This window comes from Camelina sativa, chromosome 8 (assembly GCF_030686135.1).
Source record: "Camelina sativa cultivar CO46 ecotype springtype chromosome 8, ASM3068613v1".
Classification (NCBI taxonomy): domain Eukaryota; kingdom Viridiplantae; phylum Streptophyta; class Magnoliopsida; order Brassicales; family Brassicaceae; genus Camelina; species Camelina sativa.
Window position 1 is genome coordinate 3,454,276 of NC_141887.1, and position 22,586 is coordinate 3,476,861.

The 22,586-nt window shown below is 35.3% G+C and overlaps 4 protein-coding genes across 11 annotated transcripts; 2 read left to right on the forward strand and 2 right to left on the reverse strand.

Annotated features, from left to right (window-relative positions):
• Window positions 1–6,056: 6,056 nt before the first annotated feature.
• On the reverse strand, window positions 6,057–7,921 carry LOC104705997 (flavonol 3-O-glucosyltransferase). The gene is made up of 2 exons (XM_010422111.3): window positions 7,210–7,921; window positions 6,057–7,031 (listed from the first exon to the last, which is right to left on the reverse strand). The coding sequence occupies exons 1-2, from the start codon at window positions 7,703–7,705 to the stop codon at window positions 6,154–6,156; spliced, it is 1,374 nt and encodes a 457-aa protein (XP_010420413.2). The 5' UTR covers window positions 7,706–7,921; the 3' UTR covers window positions 6,057–6,153.
• A 2,428-nt stretch (window positions 7,922–10,349) lies between these two features.
• Window positions 10,350–12,662, forward strand: ARFB1B (ADP-ribosylation factor B1B). The gene is made up of 7 exons (XM_010422112.3): window positions 10,350–10,651; window positions 10,955–11,045; window positions 11,499–11,614; window positions 11,785–11,844; window positions 11,930–11,995; window positions 12,094–12,291; window positions 12,383–12,662. The coding sequence occupies exons 1-6, from the start codon at window positions 10,595–10,597 to the stop codon at window positions 12,280–12,282; spliced, it is 579 nt and encodes a 192-aa protein (XP_010420414.1). The 5' UTR covers window positions 10,350–10,594; the 3' UTR covers window positions 12,283–12,291; window positions 12,383–12,662.
• A 105-nt stretch (window positions 12,663–12,767) lies between these two features.
• LOC104705999 (uncharacterized) lies at window positions 12,768–15,845 on the reverse strand. 8 transcript variants are annotated; one of them, XR_015564110.1, is made up of 8 exons: window positions 15,512–15,808; window positions 15,008–15,088; window positions 14,751–14,799; window positions 14,570–14,647; window positions 14,022–14,074; window positions 13,568–13,630; window positions 13,217–13,487; window positions 12,768–13,114 (listed from the first exon to the last, which is right to left on the reverse strand). XR_015564110.1 is itself a non-coding variant. In XM_087462334.1 (8 exons), exons 1-8 carry the CDS (start codon window positions 15,604–15,606, stop codon window positions 12,993–12,995), a joined length of 831 nt encoding a protein of 276 aa, XP_087318460.1. In that variant the 5' UTR covers window positions 15,607–15,845; the 3' UTR covers window positions 12,768–12,992. The 8 variants fall into 8 exon arrangements, 4 of the variants coding, with proteins under 4 accessions (XP_087318460.1, XP_087318459.1, XP_010420415.2 ...); XR_015564107.1 differs by having other exon boundaries at window positions 15,296–15,688; XR_015564109.1 differs by having other exon boundaries at window positions 14,741–14,799; window positions 15,296–15,688.
• A 1,443-nt stretch (window positions 15,846–17,288) lies between these two features.
• LOC147939630 (uncharacterized) lies at window positions 17,289–18,817 on the forward strand. Its single transcript, XM_087463078.1, has 3 exons — window positions 17,289–17,888; window positions 17,989–18,067; window positions 18,429–18,817. The coding sequence occupies exons 1-3, from the start codon at window positions 17,289–17,291 to the stop codon at window positions 18,815–18,817; spliced, it is 1,068 nt and encodes a 355-aa protein (XP_087319204.1).
• Window positions 18,818–22,586: the final 3,769 nt, after the last annotated feature.

Genomic DNA, 22,586 nt, shown 5'->3' on the forward strand with positions numbered 1-22,586 from the left:
AAAAAGAAAAAAAAAACAAGTACATCCAGAAATCAACTTATACATCATAATGTACAAATATGCAATTTAACTGGAAAAACACCAAATTTTAAAATAAACACAACTAATATAAAATAAAAATGGAAAACTACACAGTAGATTATATTTAATGCAACAAAAAAGCAAGCAAGAAAGCCAAAATGATCATTTCAAAAAAAAACACCAAAAAAATAGCAACCAAGATATAAAGAGAAAATAACAAAACACTTTATAAATATCCACAAAAAACACATATCACACTCTAATCAAACTCCCCCGCTAAGCACATGTCAAATACTAGACAATGACAAAATAACAAATAATAATACATTAATTACAACAAACAAGTACAGCAAAACAACAACTTTAAGTACACAATGTTAACTTCTCATCATAATCATTTAAAAAAACACAGAAGATGATCTCAAATTTTGAAAAAAAAAACACATTAAATTATACTTACCGCAAAACCTATTTTTTAAAAAACATATCCAACAAACAACATAAGCACCCAAATCAAATACAAAAACAGGCATAAAAATGAATTTACATAACCAAAAAATAATATACACAACAAAACCTCCAAATTCACCTTCATCTAACTCCCACGCTTACATAACCAAAAAATAATATACACAACAAAACCTCCAAATACACCTTCATCTAACTCCCGCGCGTAGCGCAAGTCAATTGCTAGTATAATATAAGAAAATATCCAAGTAAGATATGTGTCCCTCTGTTCATGATCCGATTGGCTTATCCTAAATCTGAATATTGTTTTCTCCGAAGTAGTTATGTTTGAGAGTAAGATTAGGAGTGTCCCAACCAATTTACCCTTAATGAGAAAATTTTGATAACTGTTTTGAATGGCACATTTCATAAATACTAGGAGTAAATTCAGACATTTTCAAAATATACTTTGTTTTTAATAGTATTAAGATTAAACATATTGACTTTAATATAAAAATACCAAAATTTGATATATGACTTGAAAGCTTTGATTTTTTTTAATCTAATTTGAAGAATAAAATAAAAAGTCATCAAAAAAAAATATTTTAAATGTTTATTTTTCAAATCAACTTAAAAATATTTTTAGTTTATTTTTTTGATTTGATAAAAATAATTATCATAGTAATAAAGGTATAAAGTTCCCTAATCTTCAAATATTAATCTTTTGGCACTAGATCCATCATTAGTGTTAACGCCACAATGAAGAAAGTGAAACCATTTAAAAAGAAAAAAGTTTATTAAAGCTTAAGATCCCGCTTAGGTTCCCGTTAATCGTCCAACGCGCTAGGTCTCCACTCTTGTTGGCTTAAGCATGAAGTCAATTTGAAAAATAGGATAATCCTTATCTAACCGAGCTATGGTTAAGAGATAAGGACTAAGGATGTTAGGAATTATCTAACATAAGTTTTTTCTTATTAGGATTAGGACTAAGGTTTTATATAAGGAGATGTCTAGTTGTGACATAACTTATGATTTGAGAGAGAGAGATTGTGAGGCTTAAGTTTTGAGATAATTTTCTTAAGCAATAAGAAGGTGTTCTTTGAGACAATCTTAAACTTCTTAAATCAACTTCAAAACAATATTTGGTATCAGAGCTAAAAAGAAACGATGGCAAAGAATGAAGACATTGAAGCTACTTCGAGTTTGAGAAAAGAATGAGGTGGGCCTTCCTCAATCAAGTGCCCTATGTTAACCTCTAGCAATTACAATGTTTGGGCCATGCGGATGAGGTTTCTCCTTAGAGTAAACAAGGCGTGGAATGTTATAGAAACAAGAGACGATGGTTATGGCCTTGTTGTTCCAATCGATTCCTAAGTCGCTGATCCTTCAAGTTGGTGAGTTAGACAACGCAAAGAAAGTCTGGGAAGCCATCAAGACGAGGCATGTTGGAGCAGATCGAGTCAAAGAAGCTAGGCTACAAACGTTGATGGCAGAATTCGACCAGTTGAAGATGAAGGATGCAGAGACCATTGATGAGTTCGTTGGAAAGCTATCAGAAATCTCGTCGAAATCAGCTGCTCTCGGAGAAGATATTGAGGAATCCAAGCTTGTAAAGAAATTTCTTAAGAGCCTTCCTCGGAGAAGGTATATCCACATCGTGGCATCACTTGAGCAAGTCTTGGATCTCAATAAAACAAGCTTTGAAGATATTGTGGGACGCTTGAAGACTTACGAAGAACGTATAACCGAGCAAGAAGAGACAAAAGAAGATCAAAGCAAGTTGATGTACACAAACTCGAAGCCGCAAGTACAACCAGCAAATCGCGACTTTAATGGAGGATACAATGGAGGGAATCAAGACAAAGTTCGTGGAGGATGTTTCAGGGGAAGAAGTCGTGGAAGGTTCAATGGAGCAAGAGACCTGTCCGAGATAGAATGTTTCCGATGTGATAAATTTGGACACTATGCTTCAAAGTGTCCTGATCGATTGCTTAAACTACAAGAAACACAGGAGAACGACACTAAAGATACAGAAAAAGCAAACGAGCTTATGATGCACAAGGTAGTGTACTTAAACGAGAAGAAGGTGGTGCCAAGTAAATATGAAACAAGTAATGGAGAAGACAATACTTGGTATCTTGATAATGGGGCTAGCAACCACATGACTGGAAACCGAAGGTATTTTTCTTGTTTGGACAGCACTATCACTGGAAAAGTAAGGTTTGGTGATGATTCCCGCATTGACATCAAAGGAAAAGGATCTATCGAGCTTGTTGATATGAATGGTGAGGCAAGAACAATGACTGAAGTATATTACATCCTAGGTTTGAAGAGTAATATTATTAGTCTTGAACAAGTTACTGAAGCTGGTTGCGACGTGAGAATGAGAGGAAAACTCTTAACGATGTATGATCGTAATGGAAAATTACTTGTCAAGGCCTCTAGATCAAAGAACCGCCTATATAAGGTTTGTATGAAGATAAATGACACATTGTGTCTGAGCCTAACAACGATGAGTGATTCAAGTAGGTGGCATGCACGCCTAGGACACATAAATCATGAGACGTTGAAGTCAATGATGGAGAGGGAGCTTGTTGTTGGAACACCTCATGTGAAATTTGAAAAAGAAATCTGCGGATCTTGTTTTTTAGGTAAACAAGCAATAAGAGTGTTTCCTAAGGCTTCATTGTATCGAGCAACAAAAGTGCTAGAGCTCATTCATGGTGATTTATGCGGTCCTATTACACCAAGTACAATGTCTGGGAATAAATACATTGTTATGCTCATAGATGATCACTCAAGGTACATGTAGACGATACTGTTGAAAGAAAAGAGTGATGCATTCGACAAGTTCAAGAAATTTAAGGCTGTGGTAGAACGAGAGTCATGAGAGAAGATAAAAACATTCCAGACAGACAGAGGAAGAGAATTTGTGTCACATGAGTTTGATTCCTTCTGTGCTATTTCAGGGATTAAACGACATCTTACAGCTCCATATACACCACAACAGAATGGCGTTGTGGAGAGGAGAAACAAGACTTTATTGGAGATGACCAGGAGCATTATGAAGCACATGAGTGTCCCGAGTTACTTGTGGGGAGATGCAATCAGACACTCGACATATTTTTTGAATCGAGTAGCTACAAGGGCAGTCAAGGATAGGACTCCATATGAAGTTTTACGAAACAAGACACCGAATGTTAACCATCTGCATATTTTTTTGGTGAATCGCAATTGCAAGAGTGGAAACACCACACCTAAGAAAGCTAGATGATAGATCCCGTAAACTGGTACACCTAGGAACAGAGCCAGGAACAAAAGCCTATCGACTAGTTGATCCAAAAACGCATAAAGTAGTGCTGAGCCGTGATGTTGTTTTTGATGAATCAAGAGGTTGGAACTGGAACCAAGGTAGTCAAGAACAAATTAGAGCTGGGAGCTTCACAATCCAGCTTAGTGAATTCGGAAATCATGGAATAGGAAAGTTTGACATGAATGCTACTGTTGGTGCTTACGAAAACAATGATGCAAACTCAGAAATTGCAAATTTGGAAACGGAGGCCGAAACAAAGGAAAACGTTGTCAACGAACAAGAACTTGCAGAATCAGACTCCGATGCTAGTAGTAGAGGCGAAGTGAAAGATGAAGAAGAAGAGGATGGTGGAGAACAAGGACAACTCGTGTTAAGAAGATTTGGGAGAGTAGTTACTAAGCCTAAATATCTTAATGACTACGTGTTGCTTGCTGAGGAAGAAGGAGAAAGGTTGCTAATGTGCTTGAACAATTAACCAAGAGATTTTGAAGAAGCAAAGGACTCCAAAAGCTGGTTACAAGCGTGTAAAGATGAGATACACTCAATCATAAGGAATCAGACTTGGGATCTGGTTGAGCTTCCACAAGGTGCAAAATCTATTGGCTTGAAATGGGTTTTCAAGTTGAAAAGAAACTCTAATGGCACCATAAACAAATATAAGGCTAGATTGGTTGCAAAGGGTTATGTGCAGAAGTGTGGAGTCGACTTCGAAGATGTGTTCGCTCCTGTTGCTCGAATTAAGACAATTCGTCTCCTCATCAGTTTTGCTGCATCTAAAGGATGGGAAATACACCATCTTGACGTCAAAACGGTATTTCTTAATGGTGAGCTGAAGGAGACGGTTTATGTCTCGCAACCAGAAGGTTTTGTACTAGAAAGGAGCGAAGACAAAGTTTACAAGCTGCGCAAAGCATTGTATGGCCTGCGACAAGCTCCGAGAGCGTGGAACGAAAAACTTAACCAGGTTTTCAAGGAACTACAGTTCAGAAGGTGTTCGAAAGAACCGTCAGTTTACCGGAGAAAGGTGAATCATGAAGTTCTTCTTGTTGCAGTTTATGTCGATGATATATTTGTCTTAGGAACTAGCTTAAAGATTATAGATAACTTCAAGAAGGAGATGGCGTCAAAATTCAAAATAAGCGACATGGGGAAGTTGACTTACTATCTTGGAATTAAAGTAATTCAAACAAAGGAAGGGATAACTCTGAATCAAGAACGATACGCATTGAAAATCTTGGAGGAAGCTGGAATGAAAGACTGCAACTCGACACATACACCAATGGAGGAAGACTTAAAACTGTCAAAAGCAACAAAAGAAAATGATATTGATGGAACGACCTACAGGAGAATCATAGGATTACTTCGTTACCTGTTAAACACATGGCCTGACCTTTCATATTGTGTAGGTGTTTTAAGTCGCTACATGCATAGTCCTAAAGAATCACACAGAGCAGCCATGAAGCAATGTCTAAGGTACCTGAAAGGAACGACTACACTCAGACTGTTTTTCAAGAAGTCAGCTTCAGCAAGTACAAAGCTTGTTGGATATAGTGACAATAGTCACAATGTAGACCCGGATGATGGCAGAAGTACAACAGGACATGTGTTTTACCTAGATGGGAGTTTGATCACTTGGTGTTCCCAAAAACAAGACACAGCAGCATTGTCTTCGTGTGAATCAGAATTCATGGCTGCAACCGAGGCAACGAGACAGGCGATTTGGCTCCAAGAACTTCTTAGTGAGATTACCGAGCTACCATGTGAGAAAGTGTTTATTGGAATAGATAACCAATCCGCTATTGCTCTTACAAAGAACCCGATGTTTCACGGTCGAAGCAAACATATACACACAAGGTACCATTTCATTCGAGAATGTGTTGAGAATGGTCAAGTCGAAGTTTAGCATGTTCCAGGAGAGATACAAAAGGCGGACTTCTTAACAAAGACGTTAGGAAAAACCAAGTTCAAGGAGATGAGAGATCTTATTGGTGTGAAGGACATGAGCAAGCAAGACTTCAAGATTAGAAGGGAGAATGTTGGCTTAAGCATGAAGTCAACTTGATAAATAGGACAATCTATATAACCGAGCTATGGTTAAGAGATAAAGACTAAGGATGTTAGGAGTTATCTAACATAAATGTTTTCCTAATAGGATTAGGACGAAGGTTTTATATATAAGGAGATGTTTAGTTGTGACATAACTTATCATTTGAGAGAGAGAGATTGTGAGGCTTAAGTTTTGAGATAATTTTCTTAAGAAATAAAGAAGGTGTTCTTTGAGACAATCTTAAACTTCTTAATCAACTTCAAAACAATAACTCTTACCCTTAACTGAAAGTGTTGTAGTTTATTTTTCGAAACTCGATGTAAATTTAAATGTTCACAACTACATCCAACAATCCTCTGAAATTTTTAGAGGAGCTTCCTTTCGAAGAGACAGCTTCGTGTGCTAGTTCTTTAAGGTGCTTAGCATTGCGTTTCATCTTCTTACCATCATCTTGAACCAAAACACGATCCAAACACTTCTCAAACCCATCTTCTGTGAAGACTCCGTTGACAATCGTCATTCCAATCTCCCACACAACCTCCACTGCTCTCCCGTTCAATCTCTGATCACCAAAGAAGGGCCTGCAAATCATCGGAACACCTCCGGACACACTCTCCAACACCGAGTTCCATCCACAATGCGTCACAAACACACCCGTCGCCTTGTGTTTCAGAAGTTCCGCTTGTGGAGCCCAAGGAACAACGATCCCTTGCTCTCTCGTCCGATCCAAAAACCCTTTAGGTAAATGAACCACGTTTTTAAGCGACCAAACAAACGGCACTTTACTCGACTCCAATCCTTCAGCTATCGCCGCAATCTCTCCAGGAGGCGGCATCATCACCGTACCAAAGCTAATGTACGCTACAGAACCAGGGGGTCGCTTCTCCATCCAAGCCAAACAACCGTGAGGATCGTTCACTAATGCGTCCCTTTGCGGTGTAGAAGATAACAACGTGAGAGGACCGATGTTTAGGTAACGTTTGAATTCCGATCTGAGGTTATCAGTAAACGTAGGATCCAATTCTTCAAAAGAATTGATGAAAACCGCAGTGGCACGAGGCAAAGTACGACCCATTAGGTGCAACATGTTAGAGAAAACAGAGTCTAAGTTCCCAAACAAAACACCTTCTTGTGTATCTTTGACTCTGATCTTCTCCATTCCTGAAATAAACCCTAACGTCTCCTCCATACGTCCACCAACTTCTGTAAAATTAATCAGTAATAATATCAAATCATTACCACAAAAATACATACAATCTCTCCAAAATCACATTTTTGTCTTAATCCTCTGTTTCCTCTTTTAGCTAAGTTTCCTTCAATCGCATATTTATTTATTTATGAGATTAAGGACAAATATTTTTCTATTTGTATATATGTTTACCTTTGACGCCGATGGTTTCTCTGATGAGATCTGTGTAGAGATGAGCGGTGAGGGAGTTAGCTCCGGCGGTCCAAAACGCGACCCACGACGCATTCATCTCCGTCGCCATATCAGCCGCGAACCAGAAAAACGCATCAGTCAGCATGCAATTCACTTTCCTACCAACCTCCTTCTCCGCCGCCGCGATCTCTCTCTTGAAACTCTCCGGAGCCGATTTTACGAACAGCTCGATCGCCTCCTGTGGATTCCCGGAGAACACGTATCCTTCCGGAACACCGTCGGGAACGTCGTGGACTTGAATGTTCGCCGGACGATCGGAGGAGGAGGAGAACAACGAGGAGTTAGATTGAGCGGTGCTGAAGAAGGAGAAGAAGGTGGAGGGAGAGGCGGAGGCGAGACGGCGAGTGACGGAGAGGAGAGGAGCGGCGTGAGTGCCGAAGGGGAAAGCGAGAACTGCCACGTGAGAGTCGCTGGTTGGCTCGGAGGGATTGGCCATGGTAGAGTACTTGGTGAGTTAGTAAATAGTTTTTGAAGAGGAGGCAAAGGGTAAAGAGAGTGATTAAACAGAGAGGAACACGGGAATGGTTGAGGATGAGCCACCGAGCAAGTATAAAGCTCGTGACCCGTGGTTGTTGGTACTACTAGTACTCTAGTAGTATTAGTTTAGTACGTAACTCTATTTTTCCTAACTAAATTTATTATGTTGACCAATAAAAAAAAGAAACCCGATTACTGTATATAAGGTTTATTTGACTCTCTCCGCAAAATTAATTGCAAAATGTATTTTTCTTATCAGAGTCGTTTTTGTCGAAAAAGGATATTTTTGCATTTGTGACAAGAAAAATACATTTTGCAATTAATTTTGCTATATATATATTTTAACATTATTATTATATGTATCAAATTAAGAAATTAAATGTTGGTACGTGTAGAAATTTATTTTATAGTAGGAAGACTATTATGAGCAGTGTGGCCACTGGCCAGCCACACCTTCCCGAACGGGGGATAAATGGTAGCAGAAAGAGGAAACATTTGCTACTTTACCAACACGTCCCGAACCGTCGTGGCTGTAGTAAAAGTCAATCAGTGCATAGAGACCGTTATGTATAGATATGGCCATTTTGGAATCTATACAAGAGGATTGATTTGTATAGTATATGCTTTGCTGAGAGAAACCTTCTGGTTCTGGATTTGTCCTAGTTAATTAATGGTACAATTATAACGAAAATATATTTATGTGTTACCTTCTTTGAACATGAGAATGGGACCACAAGAAGAAGAAATAAAATAAAAATTGGTAACTATATTTGACTCTTACAAAAACTTTCTGTTTTTGGTAGGTAGAATTAGTGGTTCATACGAGTTCTGTCATAGAGGTGTATACATCTCACAAGTTGGAATATTCAAGTCTTATGGATCTTATTTTTTTAGTAGTTTAGTATGTGACTAACATGCTCTGGCGGAGCCAGAATAATGAATTATGGGGTCATATATTGCTAATCTGTAAAAATTATGGGAGTTTTTATTAAAAACTTGAGAGATTATATAAACACAAAAAAAAATTAGTATAGAAGAATAAAGAAAGGGTGTCAAAAAGGGTAGTAGAACCAAAAACATGGGTGTCAATTCAATAAAAACAAACCAAATTTACCATTATGTAATATATATACAAGCCTAAATTAAAAAAATTATAAATTTTATGGGTGTCCCTCATCCTTCAGTAGCTCCGCCAGTGCTAACATGGGATGTTAACTCCTACCAAAAAAAAAAAACATGAGGATGATAACCATCCTTTTTTAATAAAACAGAAGTACACGACTTCAGATTGGTATATCATATAATATTAATATAGGTTATAACTAATATGGATTAATTATATGATAGGTTATATGGATTAATTATTTGATAAGTTATATAGATTTAGGATTATGATCCTCAAAAAATATTTAACTAACCATATATATACAAAAAAATCTCAGAAATTAATAAAAATTAATCACTCTAATTTCTGATTATACTAAAAAATAAAATCTTACCTAACTTTATCAGAAAATTTTGACTGAGTAACGGATCAAAATTTAAATATTTAAATTCATTTCATATATTTCTTTTGTTGAATTCTATAGTTTTATATACTATAATAAACTTTTTAAATAATTTAATTTGGAATCTTTAAAAATAGTTTAATTTGATATTTTTAAGAATATCATAAATATATGATAGATCAAAAAGTTAAAAATTATAAACACTCTAATTTGATTTGTTATAGCACAGGTCAATAATATGTCACTATAATATGAAAAAAAATCAACAAATATGATTTCTTGCTAGAACACGGGTTAAAATTTCAAAAATATGATTTCTCGGATTAAATTTAAGTTTGGAATAATGTTGTTTGGTAGGTTTCCTCGGTCACGATGATTTTGACAAACATATGTTACATATTTGGTCCTAAAATTAATATGCGCTATAGGTTAAATCATAGAATTAATAATTAATATACAATATATAATTTTAAATACTAAACAAATCAAATAAAATTAACAAACAAAATTTTTTTTTTTTTATCACACAACTTAATCCGCGTTATACCGCGGATCAAAATCTATATATACTAATTTATATTTTATAGAATAGATGTTATTTTCATTAGTCATATTGAGTATATGATTTCATGCTATAGTATTCCATCCAAAAAACCTTTTTAAACAAATAAAATAATCACATATACAATGTTTTAAATAAAAATTACCAAATAAACTAAAGTAAGGAATTTCAACATGGATTGGAACATATAGAGGAATAAACATAAATGATATTAAAAATTTACATTTTATGCTTATATAAACGTTTTCCCAATATTGGAGTCAAAATTATTAAGGATTTTGTGCGCATTTAAATATATAAGATATCATTTAATCCGATATTATGCTATTTTATCTTATAACAATATAATTTTTGTTTGGCAACATTAATCCACTAACTAGCTAAAATAATATAGCTGTTTTTTTCTCGTGACATAATTTTGATGTATATTAGCCTATATAAAAAAAAATCAAAAATCAAAATATGAGTTGGGCCGCAAAGCCCATAACTATTACGAAAATTTCATTGCTTGATATTTATAATATTATAATTCCAATATTAAATTTGGAAAAAAAAAAAAAAAAAACGAAGATCAATTTTGGAATATGTATGATGAATAATGAAATGTTGTTGTTGTGGGGAGACTTGGTCCTGAAATCTCTCTGGGAATTTCTTCACCGTGTCTCAATTTCTCTGCGATTTCTTTGTCTATAGCTCTCGACAAGAAAATAAAAGAAAGAAAAAAAAAAAATCATAATTTGGGAGAGAGGTTTTTGGTATCGGAACGAGAGAGAGAAAGATGGGTCAAGCTTTTCGTAAGCTGTTTGATACTTTCTTCGGCAATCAAGAAATGAGGGTAAATTTAAATCTCTACCCATCTCTCTCTCTCTCTCTCTCTCAAGATCTCTATCTACGGGGGATCATTTCCCTGTTGGGATGGATCTCTCGTGCTATGTATTCTTATATCGCCCATGTCTGATCTTGATCTTAGTTGTGCTTTTTTTGTTTATTATTTCTTTGGTGTGCTTGAGATTTTGTAGACCCATCATTTACTTGTTGATGTGATTCATCATAAAAAAAAAAAATGCCAAATTTATGGTTGTTTCTTGTCTGTTTTTGAAATCTTTTTCAATTTTTGTGGTGATGATGTCATTGTCAGGTCGTTATGCTGGGGCTGGATGCTGCTGGCAAAACAACTATTCTCTATAAGCTTCATATAGGAGAAGTTTTGTCAACTGTTCCAACCATTGGTATTAGCTCTCTGCTTTTTCTTTTTCTTTTTTTGTCCCCATTTCAGAATCTTTGTTATTGTCTTGGCTGTGTGATTGTTCTTGTTCTCATTGGGCTAATTAGTGGGACTTATTCCTTGTTTTTGGACACGAGCTTTGGATAGATCTTTTGGTGTAAAGCTTTTAAGATTCATTCTATTAAGACTTTACAAGAATTATGCAGTTGTTTTTGCCTTAATGAGTTTCTGTAAGATAAGAGGTGATATCAGAATTGTAGATATTTACTCTGCCAACTTTTGCCTAGTCAGGGAATCATGTCTCCAAATTTCTCTTGTGTCATGCATTTATCATACTTGGCGTATTATTGGTTCTTGTGGCATTATACTTTTGTTTGGTCATTCTTCTGTCATTTTCGCCTTTGGTGGTTGCTGCTTGGGTTATGTTTACTGACAATTTGAACTATGTGTTACGCAGGATTCAATGTTGAGAAAGTTCAGTACAAAAATGTGATGTTCACAGTTTGGGATGTTGGTGGCCAAGAGAAACTGAGACCTCTTTGGAGGCATTACTTCAATAATACCGATGGACTTGTACGTATATATATATATATATATATATAGTTCTTTTGGCTCAGGTTTCCCGTCACCATGTTGGCAGATGTTATTTATGATGTTGCATTGTCATATGTTGCTTGGCCAATCTTGAGATCTTCGTCCATCTTTATCGACTGTGGTAACTCTTACAATATATGCTATTGCAGATATACGTGGTGGATTCCTTAGATCGAGAGAGGATCGGGAAAGCAAAGCAAGAATTTCAGGTATACCTTAGAATTTGCAAATGACTTTTTTTTTTTGTAAACTGCTCTCTGGATAGTGCCTCAACCCACTCTCTCACTTCCTCAGGAGATCATAAAAGACCCATTCATGCTAAACAGTATCATTCTGGTGTTTGCAAACAAACAGGACATGGTAATTTAAGTTTTTCTTTTACGTCTTTGTTTGTTTCTCTCGTGTTTGCTTATTATTTCCTCAATTCTCACTTTCTTTTGACCCCTGCTGGATATTAGAGAGGAGCCATGTCACCAAGAGAAGTATGCGAAGGGTTAGGATTATTTGATCTGAAGAACAGGAAATGGCACATACAAGGAACTTGTGCTCTTCGTGGAGACGGGCTCTACGAAGGCTTGGACTGGTTATCATCTACGCTTAAGGATGTTAAAGCCGCTGGATTCACATCGGTTGGCCACTCCTTTTGACTCTCCCAGGTATAAAGTGACCCGAGAACACAGTAAGCTTCAGTTCAATAACTTTCAGTCCCATGACCCTTGATCTTGTAAATGTCTTTTCTCCTTGCAGAGTGTGTTAATACTATGCTCCATGGCCAAAGTCTTCTTCTTAGCATTAAAAATGTAAACACGAACCCAGTATCTCCACTGATTTTTGTTCAGGAAAGAAAATTATCTTCTCACGGTGGCAAATATTAGACTCAGTTAAGCTACTTCTGAATTTGGATCATGCTGCCATGAAAGCTTCATTGTATGTATATTCTGTTGATGAAAATTTGTATCATCTAAAAATCTTCCCTTTTTGTCTGTTCAAAATTTTTGGTAGATAATGTATTCCTTCGATTTTATCATGTTTTTTGTTTTTCTTTTTTGCTGACATCGTTACAATTTTCGTGAGAATGTAAAGAGGGTCAAGCTCACCCGGTCTAGCAAATAAGAAGTTGAAAATGGTGCCCTTTTGTAACTAATTCAAACAACTGGATTACTCTAAGTTGACAACTGAACCTCATGTACGAATAATATTTGTTTTTCTTACTTATAAACCAAAAAAACCACCAAAACACAAATCTACCCGAGACTAATATACTGCAAGCAAGTTTCTTCTCGTAGAACAAGCATTACATTCGGGATCAGTATTCAAAGCTGATCATGTTCAAACTCTTAACTCTCTAGGTACACGTTCAAGCCAACCGCGAATTTCCCTCCTCTGCAGATATTGAATCCGATGGTGGTTGTGCAGTAGCTACAGAATCCGATGGTGGTTGTGCAGTAGCTACAGAATCCGATGGTGGTTGTGCAGTAGCTACAGAAGATAGTTGATAGCTCACGGTAAATAAACCAAAACATGCCCAAGAAATGATTTGAAAACAATAGAAGAAAGTAACAACAAAAACAGACACTTAACTGCTTTCGCCTGGCGTCTCACTCTCACTCGTGGTCGTTATTGTCTCTGATGGTTCATCAATTGTTTCCATGTCAACAGTCATTGCGTCATCAACATCTGCTTCGTCTACCTCTGTCATTATCTCATCCTTATCGCCTCCCATTGCTTCAATTCCATTTGGTGCCCAATTTGCAGCAGCCGTTTTTGTGTCTGTGGTTGCTGCGATTGGATCCTCAGTGGTTTGTGATTGTGGGTCTTTACTGATGGCTAACATAGAAGTAACCAACAGATTCTGCAAATTTTCCACAAAATTAATGAAGAAATGTGTATTTCAAGTATAAAATCACAAGGGTACGAATTTCAAATCCATACTTTTTCTAATGCAAGAGCTAGTTTTGAGAGCTTTGGGTAGATGGTCCTTGCAGCCAAAAGGATCTGTTACACACAAATCAATCAGAAAGCTTTGTGGTAATGATCTCAACCAAAAGCTTATAACCTCTCAAGCAGAATAAGGAGCGGATTTTTAGAAGACACTTTAATGGCATGCTTTGACAATTACAACTTTTGCAAGAGTTACGAATTACAATTACAATTTATTTCTCCTGAACTTGTAAGATGATTCGAAACTGTAAAACATGGAAAATCCTGATATATCATAAATTCAAGAAAATAAGTTTGTTTCGAAATCTAGAGTCAACCGATTTTACCCTCTTACACTACCACACAAGTGAGTTTTATTATTAAATCATGACGGGCTAATGAGAACATGATATCTCGTAATCTCGGACATTGAGGGAAATAATGACCAACAAATGCATCTACTTACCTCACAGAGCCTTTGCAATGTAAATGGAGGGCCTTCATCATAACTAAGTAGAGCTGCAAAACAAGACAAAAGCAACAGAAAACCAATTAGACATACTTCAAACGGTGAAAAGATTAAAGGTCTATGGGTAAACAAGAACACTCAAAGTTGTAAATACATGAATAAAACTGGAAATGGTCAGAACACACATAAAACAACCTATACAACTGAACTGCAAATCCCCTGAAACAATTCTTACCGTATGCCTATTCCCCACAGTGTACAATGACATGCCATTTCATTTCATTTACACAAGTTACTTTCTTGAAGTTTCAGAGATAGATTTTCTTAGTGGCGATTTTGAACAGAGAAGGAAAACAGATAGATTATAAATGATGAGATTAAAAATGATTGATTAAGACATTAAGCCGTTTGACAAAAAAAAAAAAAAAAGACATTAAGCCAAGCGTCATCTCACACTTTCAAACTCTTATCTACACAATTTTTTTTGGCAATGAAAGTAACAAATGAGAAGCTATAGAGTATAGACCTTCATCCAATCGACTAACCAGCTCTGAGAAAGTTTCTCCTAGGGCTTCCTTTTGTTGTTCATCAGTCATTTTTGCCTCAGGATATTCCGATAGAACCTTTTACAATGCACCACATAGATAGTCAAATATCGAAACAATCAGGATGGATGTGGAATGGTAATATATATTCTAAGCACATAGTTGGTATACCTGAACATACCTTCTTCAACCAAGACGACAGCGTTCCCTTTAGTTTCTCCCAGTCCTGCCTGTAGTATTATTACAAGGTAAGATAGCAGTCAACTAAATGTAGCATAACAGAGATGAGAACCTAAAACCCAGAATTACTCGGAAAGAAACACATGCATCATTACATTGAACTCTATAGAACAATACGGGTAAGGATAGGATAGGATGCCAGTTTAAGTGCATAATCCAACAATGCCTAGTCATAGCAATTCAAAAATGTGGTATTACCAGAACTTCCCGGTAGATACTACTGCTTCTAGTGTGATCTTTACTTCTTCCTCAGGCATATCTGCTTTCTGCTCAGCTCCACTGCAAAAGAAAGATGGATCTGTATCAGCACAGAGATGAGGTACTGACACTTGACACCTCAACAAACTTAATCATCAGATAATTTGAGATGTATGAAGCTAAAGGCCAGAACTAGTGACCGAGGAGCAGTCTATGCAAGACTAAAACATAATTAACCTGAGTAGTGTTCTTCTGGCATTATAAACTTTAAATCAGATATAAACTCACTCGTAAGCAAAAGTTTTGAAAACTGGAGCAAAGCTAGATCCTGAACCGTAACTCATCGATTCGAAACGCAGATATATCCAAGAAACGAAACTAGACTTGCCAGTAGAGCTCAGGAACACTATATTAACGATCGGAGAGAAAATCCAAAGCGCAGAAGCAAGCAAGAGTGAAAAGATTTGGAGTAAACGACTATAAAGAAAAGGAAAGCAAACATACGACTGCTCGAGAACTTGGGGATCCTGGCGTTGAACGCCGTCACTGGGAGGAGCGACGGAGGGAATCTCGGGTTCCGATGATGATGGGTTCTCCATTTTGAGGCTTCAGAGACTAATCTCCGGGTTTTATCGAATAACGCCCCCAAAATTCTGATTTCTGAAATACCCAATTCGTCGCGGGGGGGGGGGGGGGGGGAGGGGGGGGGGGGGGGGAGGGGGGGGGGATAAAGAGGAAATTCTCAATTTTGTTCTAACCCGACCCGACCCGACCCTTGTCTACCCTTCCCGGACCGGTTCCGATTCGACCCAACCAATGTTACGCTCATTTTTTATATGCGAAAAGACGCGAAGACGAGAAGAGGTGATTAATAAATTAACCTGGGTTTTATTAGGGTTTAGATAGAAAAATATTAGGTTAAGTAAAGACTTGCAGTAGATATTTTTTCTTCTCGTCTTTTCTAGTTGTAAAAACCATGGATTTTTTGCTCTGTGTGTTAACAAACTAATTAAAGTTTGTGTTAAAAACCATGGATTTCTTGCTTTCTTGCTTTTCAATAAGTTGTAATAACATGCACAGAAAATAAAAAAATCAGAAAATTGGTATAAAACTTAACCTTTTACCCTAAAAACAAAAAAAAAGTTGTGGAAAACTAAAGATCTCAAATTAACATTCTATTTTACAACACTTCACACTTCATAGTATTCTCTTCTTCATTTTACCATCGGGTCAGACACTGACCAAAAAAGTAAAAAGTAAAATCATTTTTACTACCTTTCATTTGTTGATAGTGACATATTATTGTCTATCGTCGCTGATAGATATCTATAATTAATACATTGCAGCCTCATTTTGCTTCTTTGTCTTTTCTTTTGTTATAGGTTGGTAGGGTATGATTTCCCTATCACCTCTATTGTAATAAGTATATATAAAAATTGGAATTATGTTGTTTCTGAAACTTACCTTTCAAATCAATCATAGGACTATTGTTGTTTTATGAGAGAGAACAAAAAAACTGTGGCTCATCAGTAACTTTTTTACTCGCAGTTGCAAAATTAAATTGTCTTTTGTCAATGGTTCTTCTTCATGGTATGAATATGATTCATTGAACGGGCATGGGGTGAATCATTGATTAACTTGGACCAAAGTACCCTTTTATATCCAATCCTTGCTGATTTTTGAGTTGCTTATTTATGAAATGTAAGCTTAACCTATGTTATTAAAAATGTATCCTAATTTTGATAAAGAATTTGAATAATTTAACTTTGTTTTGCGGCAAATCTTGAAGATTTAAAATATGAAAATATACTTTTTTTCTTTGTCGATGACACCATGTTTTTCTGTAAGGTGAACCAAAAGGAGTGCACAAGCTTACTGAGGGTACTCCAAAAGTATGAACAATTATCTGGCCAAATGATCAACCCCAGAAATCTACTGTTACTTTTTCTGCAAAAACACCAAACTGATCAGAGAACAAACAAAAACCCTTCTGGAGATAACAAAATAAGGAGGGTTGGGTAAGTACTTGGGTTTACCATAACTTTTTGGACGTAAGAAGAAGGACATGTTCACTGTTATCGTAGATAGGATCCGACAAAGAGCTAACAGTTGGTCGTCAAGGTTCCTCTCAACGGCAGGGAAGATGATTCTGCTTAAGTCTGTCTTAGCAGCAATCCCCAATTATACTATGTCATGCTTCAAACTCCCTGGATCCCTATGCAAAAGAATATAATCAGTGCTGACGAGATTCTGGTGGGATTCTTCATCAGAGAGGAAAAAAATGTGTTGGATCTTCTGGAAGGAACTCACTAAAGCCAAAGGAGTAGGCGGACTCGGTTTTCGTGATATACAAAGCTTTAACTATGCCCTACGGGCCAAATTGAGTTGGAGAATCCTTACCTCACCGAACTGCTTGCTAGCTAAGATCCTCCTAGGGAGATACTGCTACTCTACGCCCTTTCTGGACAGTTTAACACCTACAAATACATCCCATGGCTGGCGAGGAATTTGTATTGGGAAGGACCTACTAAAGCAACGCCTCGGGAAAGTGATTGGAAATGGCCAAGAAACCTTGATCTGGAGAGATCCATGGCTCTCTTTAGAAACACCATCAGCCCCAATCGGTCCTCCAACAGAGGCGACCCACAACCTTCCGATTTCCCATCTCATCTCCCCGGTGACTGCAGATTGGGATAGAGAAAAGATTAGAGCCCTGCTTCTGTGCCTGGAAAATGATATTCTCGACATTAAGCTAAGTAGAAAAAGAGCAAAGGATGCATATGTTTGGCTATATACAAAAGATGGAATCTATACCGCAAAATCAGGATACTATGAGAGCATCAAAGGGAATGCCTCGGCTACCAATCCACCACCCCCTGCAGTGAGAGAATTTAATTGGTCAAAGAATATTTGGAATCAGAAAACCTCACCAAAAAACAGGCTCCTACTGTAGAAGGTGATGAAGGGTGCCCTACCTACAGGCGAGAACCTACGAGCCAGAACCATCAACCTTGAAGCTAAGTGCCCCTTCTGTGGACAAGATGAAACTACTTTCCACCTGTTCGTCACATGTACTTTTGCATCCCAGATATGGAGTTTGGCCCCCTTTAAATCACCATTGGATCTCACATCCCTCCAATCGATCAGAGATCTTCTTGAAAAATCCAACGACCTAACTTGCCTACCCCCTTGTGGCGTCGGATCTGGTCCTTTGGTCTTGTGGATACTATGGGCGATATGGATCTTCGGAATCAACTGATCTTTAAAGAGAGGAGATCTTCACAAATTCAAACCCTAGCCCACGCTATTAAGATGGGACGAGAATGGTGCGAAGCCTAGGAGACAACATCAACCCCGCCAATAAGGCCAAGCCGAGATCACCCCCTCCAAACGAGATCTGACACAATTAATTGTCATGTAGATGCGGCCTGGCACAAGGAAGCAAAAGTAGCAGGATGTGGCTGGATTTTCAGTAACGAATCTATCCGGCAACATTGCAAAGGATCGACAACCTTCTCTCATATCTGGTCTCCGCTACTTGCAGAAGCAGCTGCTATGCTCCACGCCCTTCACGATGCCCACACCTTGGGTCTACCAAACCTCTCAGTCGCTTCCGATTGTAAACAATTAGTTGAAGCCATCAAATCGGAGATTCCACCTAAAGAGATCCTTGGGATAATCTTTGATATCCTAAATCTATCTTCTTCTTTCAATCACATTAGTTTTTCTTTTATCTCTTGTAGATGTAATCGGGCAGCTGATGCGTTAGCTAAGCACGCCATCAAAACTATTGTACCAGAACCGGTCTAACCGGGATTTGATAATCAACGGTTTGCACAAAAAAAAATATACTTCTCTTTTGTTTTTTTTTCTCCTGTCTATTTACTTTTCTTTGTTGTATTGATTAATGTTTGTGGTGAGATTGCCTTGCAACAAAAAAAAAAAAAACACAAAGAATAAGGGATCCCCAAAGAATAATGATATTTTCTCATACACGTATCTCTATATGGCTTCATCATGAAGATATATATTACCACAATCTTACTAGTGAAATGTCAAATGTGGATTGGTATTAAAAGTACTAAAAGTAAAAAGAAGAAGCTAAACTAAATCTTAAAAAATATACATGCATAGCCCATATTGTATACAGTGCTTGTTGCTAGTGGCTCGTTGGTAGCATTCAAGCATGGGTCAGTGCTTGTGACTACGAGCTCGAGTGATCGAGCACACTTACCAAATCGTCATATAAAAATCTCCCATTACAGCCGATGCAAAACATACTCAACCGTTGTCATAATCTATGCTAATAAGATACTAGGTGTTAAATCACGTTATTATATTTTGAAAAAATAATATAAATTAACACATTATTATTTTTTTTTTTTCGGTATACATCAAAATGTAAAGACTACGTAGTATGAATTTAAATAAAATAAAGAAATCAAATTTTCTTTGATGTTAATATATTTAGTGCATGCCATATGCCATATATTTTTGTAGTTGTAGTCATATTTCAAAATTATTGTGATATATATTTCATAAAATTTATTTTGTGGTGTTAGTTATGCATATTTTTTTTATTTTTTTATAGTGATAGCTTAAAGAGATTTAAAAAGTTTCAATTCAGAAAAAAATCAAAATAAAAAAACAGTAGGTTTGCATTGTCTCATACATATATAACTAAGTTAGTCTAATCACAGAATATTAGACTAATACATTTTCCATAAAAATAAAATAAAAAAATAGCAATTACTTTATTAGATTATTATCGAGAAGTCTTTAATTGTGCTGGACTTTGATTTATATGAAATGATAATGTTTCATATATAAAAAATAATTAAACTATATATCATATATTACATGTATATCTTATTCAAATAAACTGAAACTTTTATTAAGTTAAGATATCATTGGTTAAATCAAAGAAAAATAATGATATTGTAGAATCTATAAAATTATGTGAGATTTGAAATATGAGGCCATGAAGATTATAATGGGATATGTGTCTTTCTTTTAATAGATAATACAGAAATCAATGTATCAAAGATAACTATTTGAGAGTTACAAAAGTGCAGTTAAGTGCATACTAATATATTTTTAACATGTTCTATTACATTGAATTAAATTCATTGAGAACACTACTATGATATTACTATGGGAGTTAGAAACAAACTTTTATACTTTTCCAACTCCTAAAATTAGAACCCATTTAATTCAAAAATGAGTGTTGGTGGGTCCATAATTTTATTCAAAAGTATAATATGTTACACATTGATCGTTTAAAAGGAATATGAACATCTAATTCTCAAATAAACTTGATTTTTTTTGTTAAAAACAACATATGTTAATTTTAATTTGACTATGGAAACTTTTTTAAAAATATGAATAGAGTAGAAAGGCAAGAAATATAAAAGAAATAATTTATTTTTATATAAATAAAATAAAATTTGAAAACAATGTTAAATATATATAATACTTTCCAGATTAAAATATAAAATCAAACTCTTACAACACATATGAGATATAACAACATTTGATATTGGTGGTAGAGGAGGAGAGAATGATTAATTATAAGATGATAATCCAAATTAGATAATGGAGATGAATCTTTATAAATAAGAATAATGTAAAATATATATCATGTAGTCTCTAAAATTAAAATTTAGCATTAAAAATTTACAATGATATTTCATTTATTTTTTTGTAACCCATACAACAAAAATAAGAAATCGAAAACAAAACAAAAAAAAACAAAAAATGATTTGAGGTATTGTGGAAGAAAATGAGAGAATGTGAAAATGAGAAAGTAAAAGAATGACAATATGAGAAAATGAGAGAATGCTTATTTATATGATAGGAATTCATGGAAGTTACATTTAGAATAATAATTTATTGTGTTTGAATAAAATTGAGTGGTGGAATATGATAATGCATAATTTATTTTATTTTCAGTTATAATTTTTTTAATGTGTGAGTTAAATGTATTGTCTTAATTGAGTCTTAAATATTGTTTAAAGCAATTAAAAAATTAGAAAACAAATCAAAATAATTTTTTAAAAAATAGAAAACATTAAATAAAAATTAACCAATAAGGAGAAACCAAAACCTTAATTTTATGTATATGATTGCTACAAAATATGTTATTATGTCATATTGTCATTTGAAAACGTTAATTTTTCGTACATTAAATATTAGCTATAGTTTATGAACTTTAGTTATTGTTTTTTTTTAATTACACCTAACTACAAGTCTCCAATATGCTTTTATCCATTGGTTCGATGTGTTCATGATACATATTTTTTTACCTGCAGGCGGGACAAGTTGATGAGACAGAGATATTGACTTGTATAGGCCATGTTTTAATTACTGGTATTATTTTTGATTAATTAAAAATAATATCTACCAAGTCAATGACGATCTAGTAATTTGTTAATTACTCTTACTAAGTAATGCAAACCAAGGTACATAGCTACTACGTGATCAATCATATTATCAACCTTATATTATTTTCTTAAAGTAGTCTACAACCCATTGGGATGTAAACATTGGTTGTTGTGAGCATATATGACCAGCAAGTAACGATCTAATTTGTATCCTCCTACATACACAGAACAGAACCAAGTTCATCGTTATCATCTCTCGCGAATAGCCCCCATACCCCTAGCTAGTCCTACACTTCCGTACAGTTTGGTTTTAATTTTGGATAAAACATACAAACTGAAAAAAAGATCATTGTCTTTTATTTAAAATAGTAACTAACACACAAAAGTATTTAATAATATAACTATATCTGTTAGTTACTATTTTAAATAAAAGACAGTTTTGGATTTTATTTTATTTTATGGACTACATGTTAGAAAAGATATTTGCTATAGGTTCCTGTATAAAAAGAGATAAAACTATATTGAACATATATATTGAATAATATGCAAATTTATATGAAGAGATCCGTTATATTAAATTGAACAATAATATACGTTCATTTTTGTCTTTAGTGTGCCCTCCCCCTCACTCTCCCTTTCTCCTTTATGGTCAGTCACCTTCATTTCACCCGGATACGATTCGATTTAAAATAATTACGGTATTATATATTATTTGTCTTTCTCCAATCCTTGTTGATTATTTCTGCTGATATGTATAACCTAAATCTTGCTTTTCATGATTTCACTTTCACTACATACATATATTGCTTTGACTTAATCTAGATAATAAAGAATTTGAATAATTAACTTTGTTTTGCGGCGAAACTTGATGGTTTAGAAATTAAATATACTAGTACTTCTTTTCTTCATCATATAAAAAATCTCCCATTACAGCATATGCAAATATACTCAACCGTTCTCAGAATCTCTGCTAATTAAAATAAGATATTGCTACATATTGTTCTACAATGATATGACATGCCAATATGTCATTCCAAAACGTTATTCCTACATTGATATCAGCTATTTATAGTTTAGGAACTTTAGCGGGTATTTCAAAAACAAAGTTTAGGAACTTTAGTTATCGGTGTTTTTGTCATTACACCTAAACTACAAGTCTGAAATGCTTTTATCCATTGGGTTTTTTTATGACACAG